At 45.8% G+C, this 12,357-nt stretch overlaps 2 protein-coding genes across 2 annotated transcripts in view; both read right to left on the bottom strand.

Moving 5' to 3' along the window:
- si:dkey-225f5.4 overlaps positions 1-2,989 on the bottom strand; it is a 6,912-nt gene extending 3,923 nt beyond the window's left edge. The window contains exons 1-6 of the mRNA XM_044181226.1: positions 2,899-2,989; positions 2,504-2,600; positions 2,119-2,241; positions 1,345-1,502; positions 111-253; positions 1-28 (exon numbers count right to left, since the gene is read on the bottom strand). The exon at positions 1-28 is cut by the window's left edge and continues 150 nt beyond it. The gene's annotated coding sequence lies outside the window, so the exon portion shown is untranslated. The remainder of the gene's footprint in view (positions 29-110; positions 254-1,344; positions 1,503-2,118; positions 2,242-2,503; positions 2,601-2,898) is intronic.
- Positions 2,990-5,604: 2,615 nt separating this feature from the next.
- On the bottom strand, positions 5,605-8,598 carry LOC122868847 (cephalotoxin-like protein). The gene is made up of 2 exons (XM_044181225.1): positions 8,453-8,598; positions 5,605-7,598 (listed from the first exon to the last, which is right to left on the bottom strand). Exon 2 carries the CDS (start codon positions 7,568-7,570, stop codon positions 5,948-5,950), a length of 1,623 nt encoding a protein of 540 aa, XP_044037160.1. The 5' UTR covers positions 7,571-7,598; positions 8,453-8,598; the 3' UTR covers positions 5,605-5,947.
- Positions 8,599-12,357: the final 3,759 nt, after the last annotated feature.

Here is a 12,357-nt window from a genome sequence, read left to right as displayed (position 1 = left end):
CTGAACGGCAGAGATGTACACCTGCAGCCTGACAGGTGAACAGGAGGCTGAGTTAGTGACCAATCAGAACGTCCGAACGAGGGTCACGTGACCTGATGGATGACACTTACTCGTCTCTGAGTCGCTGCCAGCTGATCAGCTGACCGAGTGCCGCCTCTGACTCCGCCCTCAGCTGGGTCAGCTGACGATCACATGACTGCAATGCATTCTGGGCCTTCTGCAGAGACTCCCCCAGCTGTTCACACTGCTGCTTCTGAAGGACACAAGGAGAGGAGAGGAGGAGAAGAGTACTGCAGTGAATTCTGGGTATTGTAGTAAAAGCAGAACTGTAAGCAGTAACGTGGCTCTTCCTCAGACAGTTTGTGGGTTTATTTGTAAAACATTTCCTTCTGTCTGCTTTAGGGAACCTTTAAGGGACTGAAATAACAATTAAATGTGTCTTTTACTGGATTTAAAGGCAGAATAAGTAGGATTTTCCTAAAAGTATAGACTCGTACAGAAATAATCCCTCTCAGTCATCACAGGAGTGTGTGGCGGCTTCTGTATCTGCAGAGCTGCGGCCCTCTGCCCGAATGTTCTTAGTTTCTTATTAGTTTGCTGTGTTCGGGACGTTTCAATAACAGCGCGGTGTGTAGCCTCCAGCCAATAACAGCGCGGAGTGTAGCCCCCAGCCAATAACAGCGCAGTGTAGCCTCCAGCCAATAACAGCGCGGAGTGTAGCCTCCAGCCAATAACAGCGCGGAGTGTAGCCTCCAGCCAATAACAGCGCAGTGTAGCCCCCAGCCAATAACAGCGCGGAGTGTAGCCTCCAGCCAATAACAGCGCGGAGTGTAGCCTCCAGCCAATAACAGCGCAGTGTAGCCCCCAGCCATTAACAGCGCAGTGTAGCCTCCAGCCAATAACAGCGCAGTGCGTAGCCTCCAGCCAATAACAGCGCAGTGTAGCCTCCAGCCAATAACAACGCAGTGTAGCCTCCAGCCAATAACAACGCGGAGTGTAGCCTCCAGCCAATAACAGCGCAGTGCGTAGCCTCCAGCCAATAACAGCGCAGTGTAGCCCCCAGCCAATAACAGCGCGGAGTGTAGCCTCCAGCCAATAACAGCGCAGTGCGTAGCCTCCAGCCAATAACAACGCAGTGTAGCCCCCAGCCAATAACAGCGTGGAGTGTAGCCTCCAGCCAATAACAGCGCAGTGTAGCCCCCAGCCAATAACAGCGCAGTGTGTAGCCCCCAGCCAATGACAGCGCGGAGTGCAGCCCCCTTTTAAAACCTTTCCAACTGCTTCCACTTCAACTGACTGTCTTGAGTTTACACTTCAGCTCCTTTCAGTGCAGCAGCTTGCTACCTTGCTGTGCAGCTGCTGGACCAGCTGTGTGAGTGTGTGTCGTCTGTTGTGGATCTGTTGGATTCTCTCCTGCAGAGATCCGAGCAGAGCCTCCGTCTCCTCCACCCTCGACCTGCTCTCCGCCTTCAGGGCCTTCCACCTGCCCCGAGCTCCGCCCTCTGACGCACACACACGCACACACAGGTAAGAACAGTTAGTAAAAACGGTTTCATGGCATCAAAAGAAGTTTACATTCAATACAGCACAATCATCCCCTCCCATGCTGCCTGAGGTCATTTAGCATCTTCTTCGTTGGTATTCGGCAGTTATTACACACATACTGCAGCATAATATACCAAATATGGCACCGCTTTCTTATAACCGATCTATAAAGCTTTAGTACATCAGTTATTGACCATTAATAAAGCCATTAGTTACGACTTATAAACCCCTTTTAATAGGTGAAAGTGTACTGTGTGTGTACTCTGTGTGTGTGTACTCTGTGTGTGTGTGTGTACTCTATGTGTGTACTGTGTGTGTACTCTGTGTGTGTGTGTGCTGTGTGTGTGTACTGTGTGTGTGTACTGTGTGTGTACTCTGTGTGTGTACTCTGTGTGTGTGTACTGTGTGTTTGTGTGCTGTGTGTGTACTCTCTGTGTGTGTGTGCTGTGTGTGTACTGTGTGTTTGTACTCTGTGTGTGTACTCTGTGTGTGTGTGTACTCTGTGTGCATACTCTGTGTGTGTACTGTGTGTGTGTGCACTGTGTGTACTGTGTGTGTGTGTGCTGTGTGTACCGGGTTGGGGGGGCAGGGTTGAGTCATCAGTTGCTGGGCAGACTCCAGACCCTCCAACAGTGACATCATGGAGTCCAGAACAAACAGCTGACGCCACAGAACCTTCTGGACACGCCGGCTGTCCTACACACACACACACACACACACACACACACACACACACACACACTGTCAGTCTCATCTCTTTTACATCACACAATGTTCTGTCAGATAACAGATCGATTAATCGACTAATGGATTCTGCTGCTGTAACAAGATGAGCGATGATTTCACCATCTGCTTTGCTTTCACTGTGCTGTCTTCCTGCTTCGGGTATTTATTGTGACGCGCCGTTATTGTGTTGTAGTTTTATATAATAAAGCAGAAGTCACCGGTGGACACTGACCGTCAGGTAGGCCACCATCCTGGCTGCCTCAGCACAGTCCGGCTGCTCCGGGTCTCCGCGGGGATCCAGGAGAGCCGGATCACAGCGCTGCAGCACCCTGACCCCCCCACATACACACACACACACACACACACACACACACACACACACACACACACACACACACACACACACACACAGCACGTCAACAGAGCTCAACAACCAGCGTTAGCTCAGTCAGTTAGCTTCAGCTAGCTTACTAACATTCTTCACTGCCGTTAATTCTCATGTTTTCAGCCGTTTGAATCACTAATTCTGAATCGGTCGGAACTGAAAAACACCGCTTTGAACGCTACATGACATTAAAAACACTTCATTTAACTGTGAATATATAGCGTTAAACATTGGAGACTTACGCTCGAACTTCCGCCATTTTTATTTTCAAATACCCGCGGTACCGCGAGCGATCTGATTGGACGGTTGACGATGACGCTATAGCACGTTGAGCCAATCAGGAAATTAGTTTTCAAAAAAAAACTTTATTGTAAAAGTGTTCGATCAACATTAAATGTGGTAACAGTGACATCTGGTGAGTATAATTAAAATAGCATGAATAGACAAAATGCAGTGATGAAATTAGCCAATCAGAATCAGAATCACTTTATTGATCCTGAGGGGAAACTCTCTGTTACAGCTGCTCGCTGTCAGTCAGCGCACACAGGAACAGAAGCACTGAGCAAATCAGAATATGATACACTATAATACAGGTCAGATAAATTAAGTACAAAGTGGATTTACCAGTTGATGATGATAATACGGTATAATAATACAATGTAATAATATAAGTAGTAAGTTATAGTGCATGAACTGTCAAGTTAAGTGCAGCTTATTAAAATGATTATGAGATGGAGGATATTGCACAGTTATGTCAAGTATTGCAGAGATGTTGATGATCAATGTCCAGTTTAGTGACTTCGGGTCCTACAGACTGACACTTAGAGGGAGGAGTTAAAGAGTCTGATGGTCACAGGCAGGAATGACTTCCTGTGGTGCTCTGTGGTGCATTGTGGGGGGACGAGTCTTCCGCTGAAGGCGCTCCTTTGTTTGACCAGCACGTCATGGAGCGGGTGGGAGACGCCGTCCAAGATGGCGTGTAGTTTACCCAGCATCCTCCTCTCTGACACCACCGCCAGAGAGTCCAGCTCCACCCCCACAATGTCACCGGCCTCACGGATCAGTTTGTTGAGTCTGTTGGCGTCCGCTGCCCTCAGCCTGCTGCCCCAGCATGCAACAGCATACAGGACAGCACCGGCCACCACAGACTCATAAAACATCCTCAGCATCGTCCGGCAGATGTTGAAGGACCTCAGCCTCCTCAGGAAACAGAGGCGGCTCTGGCCCTTCCTGTAAACAGCCTCAGTGTTCTTGGTCCAGTCCAGTTTATTGTCCATGTGGACTCCCAGGTACTTCTAGTCCTCCACCATGTCCACATTGACCCCCTGGATGGAAACCGGGGTCACTGGTGCCTTGGCCCTTCGTAGATCCACAACCAGCTCCTTAGACTTTATGTGGTTGGTTTGGTCATAAAACCATTATAACTGTGTCATGAATAATTCCCTTGACCTCAAGTAAAGTGGAAGCATTTGGACTGGTGGGGGATGGTCTTATTAACCATCTGATACGCTGATGATTTAGTCGTCCTGTGTCTTTATAGCGCTGACTTACAGCAACTACACTGAGTCTGCTCTATTTCTGGCGTGCAGTACGACATTAAATTCAACTCTAAAAAGAGTGTTGTCATGATTGTTAAAACCAAGGAGGATCAGAAGCAAGATGTTCCTTCTTTCTTGATGGCAGACCAAGCGCTAAATGTGGCGAATAAAGTAAGATATTTGGGTGACATCATCAGTCATGAGCGCAGCGCCAGTTTTTCAAAATGTCTGCACAAGCCAATACGCTGGCACGCAAATTTCATATTTGTACAGATGCAACAGCCATTTTCAGAGCCGACTGTACTCTATACAGCCCACCTGTGGTGCAGTTACAGTGAAGCAAAAATGAAAAAGCTTCAGGTGGCATTTAATGAGGCTTTTAAAATCTGGCTCGAGCTCCCAACATGGACAAGTGCAAGTCATACGTTTGTGACTAGTAATGTTCCCACCTTCCACGCTGTGTGGAGGAATTTTATGTACAAATGCATGTGTTGATTCACTGATTCAAAAAAATGTAATCATAATGGCCTTAACTGAGCCTACGCAAAGTGACACGAGGTACTCCTCTTTTTTTGGAGACATTGGAACAAATGTCTATATGTGTTTTAATCACTGTGGACTTGTGAAATGATTATATCTCTGTGTTGTTATCCTCGTATTGTATTTTCTTTCATTATTTTACTGATATGGACTGATGTGTAAACCTCTCTCCCCCTCTCTCTCTGATGGCCGCCCACCATTGACTCTGGTTCTGCTCGAGGTTTCTGCCTCTTAAAGGAAGTTTTTCCTTGCCGCTGTGGCCAAGTGCTTGCTCATGGTGGGATTTGTTGGGTCTCTGTAATTAATATTATAAAGAGTTCGGTCTAGACCTGCTCTGTAGGAAAAGTGCAGTGAGATAACGTCTGTTATGAACTGGCGCTATATAAATAAAACTGAATAGAATTGAATGTGTCTGAAATGAAGTGAATTGATTGAAAGATGCTCCTCTCTGGCAGCTTCACGGAGAATTGGGCATCGTGGCCAAGAGCCACGGCTTCTGCAGGCATGACTAATCAATCACTAGCATCATCTCATAGATTAACTCCTCTGGCAGCTACGTATCCACATATTTTTAAAGTTCTTAGTCCTGTTAACCTTTTAACCTCTCGACAGGACATTTTTATAGATTAAACCTTTGAGCCTTTTTTAACCCTTCATAGGACTTTTTACATAATGAATTCCCGTTTTCTGTCTGTTTTATTGCCTATTGAACTTATATCAATGATCAGTTTCCTAGTAAAATCAGTCTATCACACATGTTACACATTCTGATTACAAATGTCAGCATGTTTCCTGCCTACATGTTGGAATAAAACTTAAATTTATCTTAAGAGTCAAACAGAAAGAATAAAAACTGCAGAACTCTCAGAATGAAGCTTGAGTTTATCTTTAATAAGGAAATTTGGTTATTTTTTAAATTACAAACAAGAGAGGAGAAGTGAAGCACACGAGCGTGACGATGATGATGATGAAGGTTTTGGGTTCAGGCTGAATGAAGTTAAAGAACAACTTGTAATTGATAATGATTTTTTTATTTATTAACTGACTTATTTTCAGATGAGTCCAAGCTTTCTGTGAATCCACCTGATGGCCACACAAACTTAAGTTTTCTAGTTGGGTTCAAAATTATGAAGCCCCCCCCCCCCAATCCCAGAAAAATATTTTTGTGGGACAAAGATTTTAAGTTGTGTGCTCAAATTATTATCAAAGTTATTTATTTAGCGGGACATCTCTCATCGATGGTGTTGGCGATCTTCTCCAGTCTGGACTGGATCATCGTCAGTCTGCCGTTGGTGCTGGTGATAGTGGGAACAGGATAGAGGGCATTCATCTCCTTGACGAACGATGTCTCCATTCTGTGTTCACACGTCTCTCCATAGTAACCATCCTGACACTCGCACAGACTGTCGTTGGAGTCCAGCAGCCTCTTGCACGTTCCACTGTTCTGACATGTGTTATCTCTGCAGACAGACAAGCTCCTGGAGTAATGGATGTAAACAGTATAACGGGTAAAATACCCACAACTGTGTTGCACAAATGCTGGTGGGACCAATGAAAAATCGGTAGAACTGGTTTTATATGAAACTTTAGCAAATTCTTTAAAAGGATTAGTACTTGGCGAATCATCAAGAGGACTGATAATATCGACGTAAAACGTGCATCCTGGTAATTCATTCTCAATGTCACACTGTTGAAAGCACTTTCCAGTTGCTTCTTTAATTGGTTGTTCATATATTACATCTGCTTTCAGAGTGTGGCCAACAGCTACGGTGACCTGGTCCACGGGGATCTTCGTCAGATCATATAGGGTGTAATATCCATCCTCTGCTGAGGCGTACACCAGCACCACCCAGTTGTACCAGTTGTACTTCTTATCCAGAGCCTTTTTCACCCGATCAGCGATGGCTTCTTTGTTGTCAGGACTGTTTGCTTTGGTGATCTCCAGCACGTCCTCCTTTACATAGTGCTCTGTATTCTTCAGGCAGAACTCCACAGCTGACACCTGAGCTCTGTAGACGTTCTTGAACATTTGGACGTGTTCAACGTCTTTGTTTAGTGGGTTCAAACCAGTCAGTTTCCAGTAAGCCTCATTTAGCACCATCCCCTTTAACAGCAAAGTGCTGAAATAGAAGTTATATTTGCCGATCTCACTAATGTCACATTTAAACTTCTTCATCAGCAGCTCGTTGAGGTTTCCACTGAGAGACGTGCTGCTGACCGTCAGGTAGTGGTAGAGGTTGGCCACACTGGCCTCGGTTGTTGTGTACTCATAGTAGTTGATGAATATCTCTGCCTGTCGGAGTTTCTCGCCCTCATTTTGTGCCAACTCACTGTTCTCACGAAACTCATTGAACTTCCTCCAGGCGTTGAGGATGCGGACCTCGTCCTGAGAGTAGACGCTGGCGTAGTTGAACCATTCCACATCTGTTGCCAGGTTGGAGATCTTGATGGAGAGAGAGTCCAGCTTCCTGTTCACCTCAGCGAACCCTGCCTTCACCTCATTCAGCACTGGGTCATCCTGAGGGATGAAGGCCAAGGCCATGTTGACCACAGAGAGGAGCACACCAACGCAGCCAGGAGCCACACTGGCAAATTTGGCGAGCCTTTTCAGGATGTCTTTTGCCGATTCTCCCCATTTCTGCACCTCTGATATGTCTTTGAATGCAGACAGAGTGTCTTGTAACACCTGGAAGGTCTCTTTTACTTTCTCTCTGGTCTCGAAAGGCTGGTCTCTCTTCACCCTGTAGGGTAGTGAGAGGTCGGAAGAGGTGAGGTCATGTGACAGAGCTGAGAAGGTCGTCAAGGAGAGAAGAAGGATCAACGAAGCCAGCATCATTGAGGCAGATAGCGTGTAAACGCCACAACTGCAAACAAGACAAGAAAAACAAGAAACAAGAATAATTCAGGACATGAAATAATGTTCTAAATGTTGTGCATCCAAGAGCCCAAAATGAGATAAAAGATCTTAAAACTTAAAGAAAATTTCAGGTATATTTCAGTGTGGCATATTGCCCACAAATGTGTCCATTGTGGCTTTATGGGTAATGCTAACTTAAAGGACACATTAATGGGAAATACACCAGGTTGAAATATACCAGAGTTTTCCTTTAACACTTTCACCCAACAGTCGTCGTGTTCAGATGTTTTCTGGCACTGTTGTCTTCATCCATGGTTACAGTATTTAAAGCAGCATGACTGTTCATGGTGCAGATTCTCCAGAATATAAAGAAATATATGCTAAAATCACCGTGGCAACATTATACTTACATCATACTTAAAGCATGATGGGAATCCTGATGTGAAAATCTGCTCCCACAGGAGTGAAGTGAAGCTGGTTATACTGAACCAATACTTAAACCAATAATAGAGCATTTTGTTTGTTTGTACGTTTGAAACGGTTCCTGAAGAAAGATTTGCACATTAAGTTTCTGTATTCATAGAATTTGTCATGTTGCCAGAGAACTGCTTAAACTGAACGTAACTCATTGTAATTTCAGTTTCATTCACATCATGTTACATATGTTTGACAGAAAGGTTGCCTGATGTTTACTTTCTGGTATTTTCCTAATGTCTTCTTACATTTTAAATCGCATAAGGTTCCAAATAGCTAAACTGATAGTTGTTGCCTGAGTCACATAGTTCATACAATATATCTGGAATTTATAATCAAATTGCATGCATTATTATTGCTATTATTATCATGTAGAAGAAGAAGTACCTGTGTTCAGTAGCTGCTGCAGGAATCAAGAGCTGTTTTACTGAAACAAACTTCAGGCTGCTGGTTTATAAAGACACAGCATGTGAAAAAAAAGCCAATGTCCCCTCAGTGGTTCCACCTGGACCAGCACCACTTTCACAACCTTTATTTACAGTAACCGTCTGACCCAGTGGAGTGACGTCTGACCCAGCTGCTCGCCTGCCCCGCGGCGGCCTCCACCCCCCTGCTGGATCGCAGCAGCACCAACCCCTTGCCGCCTCTGGATCGCAGCCATCTCCTGCCCCGGTTGGACCGCAGCATGCCGCAGAACATCTGCCGGGTCGCAGCAGTATCCTCCTTCTCTACCGGTGGCAGGCTCCGGGTTCCCAGACATCACTGGTTCTGCCAGCTCCTCTACCAGTCTCTCCATCGCCGGCTCCCTGTCCTGCTGTCCTGATGCAGGCCCTGATCTGCTTCTCCGGCCTCCAGAGGGCTCCGCCTTCGCCGCCGGCCTCCAGAGGGGCTCCGTCTTCGCCGCCGGCCTCCTGTGACTCTCCGTCTTCGCCGCCGGCCTCCAGAGGGGCTCCATCTTCGCTGCCGGCCTCCTGTGACTCTCCGTCTTCGCCGCCGGCCTCCAGAGGGGCTCCGTCTTCGCCCATGTCCAGTCCCCGGGCCATCCACCCAAAGTCTCCCACCTGGCCCCTTGAATGAATTCAAACAGGGCTTTCAAAGCAATTTAACATGACAAAACACTCCAAAGGCCTACTGTTACATTAGTAACTTCACAACTTCTCTCAAGACAGCATGTATTTCCTGATCCACATCACACATCATATCCGTGTGACCTTTTTTCCTGATCAGGTGCATTTCTAACAAAGCATAAGCATTGGTTTTGTATTTCTTAACAAGATATTCATTGCAAATCTGAACTCTCCCAATTTGCCAGGTGTCCCAGTTTAACAGTAGCCTATGTGAAAGCAGCCACAGCAGCTACACAGTCAACAACAGGAACTAATGCATGCGAACTGAGAGGAGATGAAGAGTGAGAGACCGCACGTCCACACTCCTGTCCATGCCAGGAAACAGGGAGAGGCGGGGCAGGTTCAGCGTTTCAAACAGGTGAGAGTGCACAGGTTAAAATAAGTAAAGGTCCTCATGCTGAACTGCAGGTGATGAGTTTAATAAGTTAAAACAATAGTTATGCAGCCGTGTGATGGGTGTAACCTAATGGTGTAATCTGCCTGATCTTCCCGGGTCTTTAGGCCGCGGTGGAAACGCTGACGACAACGGGCTGAAGGGACTTTTAGTTCCTTGAAAAGTAGTTCCTGGCGATAAAAGTTCCTGGTGCTTTGGGTAGAAAAGCAGCTTATATCAAGAGCAGTTAACTAAATTTTTGCATTTTTAATCCAATTTTCAGTTTTCAGAACTTTGTTTAATTTGGAAAATCAATGAAACACACAACTTGTACAGAGATGGACTAACCTTCGCCTCTTCTGATTGTGAGGGTTTGTTTTTAAATGAACTGTTTAAAAAGCCAAAGTCCCCTCAGTGGTTCCACCTGGACTAACCCTGCTGTCACAATCTTTATTGAACAAGTAAATATTGCAAAAGCTTCCTTTCTAAAGGTTCCTTTTTTTGTGTTAACGTTTTTTAATTTTTCAAATTAGGCAGTAAACACATTATTAAAGGGTTGTACTATGATTTTATCAAATATTTTCCATTTTGTGTAGTGTGTCTCATCCCAGAAAGAGATGGGTTTTCCACTGGCGCCGTGCATTTTGGCTGCAGAAAGCTCCATGTTAATTACTTCAAGGTGCGTATTAATCCACTGTGAAACTTTAAGCATGTGTGGTGGCCAACTAATATTATTCGTCTCATATCATTAAGAAATACTATAACAGGAGAACAAGGTATATCAACATTTAGTATCTTTGACGAAGTAAGACAAACTTGTCTCCAAAACTGGGCAACTTCTCTGCAGTTCCAAAGCATTTGCGTACATGAACCAATCTGATTGTCTGGGCAGAGATCGCAATTTGGAGAAGAATTAAGCTTCATAAGATAATTTTTTCTGGGTTTATAAGTCCTATGAATGGAATTGTAGTGTGTTTGCTGATGGTTTGGATTCTTAGATGAGTCAACACTAGTTTTCCAACTGTCATCCTCCAAGGGTACCCCTAGGTCCCTAGACCACAACTGCTGAATGTACAAACCCTTGTGGGTAGCTATTCACAGCAATTCACTTAAATTCTATTTTATTTATAAAGCGCCAGTTCATAACAGAAGTCATTACTGTTACAGGAGTCTTCCTGAGTGTCTGCTGTTTACCCTGCCTAGTTTCACCTGAAACTGACCTAATAGTTTCCATGATGGCCCAGTAATCAGTAATCAGGCCTCTTGTTTTCTGGCTGCACCTCCCTCATCACTGTTAAGTACCTGATTAGCATGTGATTGGCTTGACCACGGTGTTAATACACTGTGGTAAACTTTGGGCAGATTGAATCTCAGACCACCATTTCTGTTCAAAGAGGGGTTTTCTTTTTTCACAAAAATGGCTTCCTTGACTCCTCTTTCAAACCAACTCTTCTCTCTACTTAGAATCTTCACCTCGCTGTCTTCAAATGTGCAGTTTGTAGCTTTTAGATGCAAATGCACGGCGCTCTGCAATCCCGAGATTGTGAAACAATCCTGAAACTATTAGGTCAGTTTCAGGTGAAACTAGCTATTAACAGATACTCAGGTAGACTCCTTCCTGAGGGCGGGGCTTATGTAACACAGAGTAGCTTAGATTTCTGAGTTCCCGTCCCATTTTCACAATTGAGAATGACTTCCGGATGGGAGCCGAAACGTCTTGATTCTGAAAACAGCGTTCAGACGACTACGACTGAAACCTTTTCTATGATAGAACACTCCTGGACGAATGAGGGACGACACCGTCTTAATAATACTAGTAAGAATAATAACAACAACTGTAGCAGCAGTTGTCGAGCAGGAACACGGGGGCAGCAGGTGGCCCACAACCACAGATCCAGACTCTGCGGGAACACGGGGGCAGCAGGCGGCCCACAACCACAGATCCAGACTCTGCGGGAACACGGGGGCAGCAGGCGGCCCACAACCACAGATCCAGACTCTGCGGGAACACGGGGGCAGCAGGCGGCCCACAACCACAGATCCAGACTCTGCGGGAACACGGGGGCAGCAGGCGGCCCACAACCACAGATCCAGACTCTGCGGGAACACGGGGGCAGCAGGTGGGCCACAACCACAGATCCAGACTCTGCAGCTCCGGAGGCAGAAATACCTGCTGAAAGCGACAGAAGGAGAGAGGAGAGAAACGAGAAAGCACAGAACTACGGGAGAGAGAAGATGTCGAGTTAGTAACATGCAGTAATGGGATAAAAATGCATACAGACGGAGAGGGAGAGGAGGAGAGAGGAAAGAGGTGCATCATGGGAAGTCTCCCGACAGTCTAGGCCTATAGCAGCATAACTAAAGGATGGTTCAGGACTCACCCGAGCCAGCCCTAACTATAAGCTTTATCACAGAGGAAAGTCTTAAGCCTGCTCTTAAATGTGGAAATGGTGTCTGCCTCCTGAACCCAAACTGGGACCTGGTTCCACAGGAGAGGAGCTTGATAACTGAAGGCTCTGGCTCCCGGTCTACTTTTGGAGACTCTAGGAACCACCAGGAACCCTGCATCCTGGGAGCGCAGTGCTCTAGTCGGGTAATAAGGTATTATGAGATCTTTAAGATATGATGGTGCCTGACCATTAAGAGCTTTGTAGGTGAGGAGAAGGATTTTAAATTCAGTTCTGGATTTTACAGGAAGCCAGTGCAGAGAAGCTAATATTGGAGAAATCAAAATCAGAAATACTTTATTGATCCCCGAGGGGAAACTCTTTCGTTACAGCTGCTCACTGTCA

This window comes from Siniperca chuatsi, linkage group LG21 (genome assembly GCF_020085105.1).
Source record: "Siniperca chuatsi isolate FFG_IHB_CAS linkage group LG21, ASM2008510v1, whole genome shotgun sequence".
NCBI lineage: Eukaryota > Metazoa > Chordata > Actinopteri > Centrarchiformes > Sinipercidae > Siniperca > Siniperca chuatsi.
This window is presented reverse-complemented; position numbering and strand designations above follow the sequence as displayed.

Bases quoted from the DNA above. Each gene is read 5' to 3' on its own strand.
- LOC122868847 (XM_044181225.1), bottom strand. From the start codon at position 7,570: ATGATGCTGGCTTCGTTGATCCTTCTTCTCTCCTTGACGACCTTCTCA.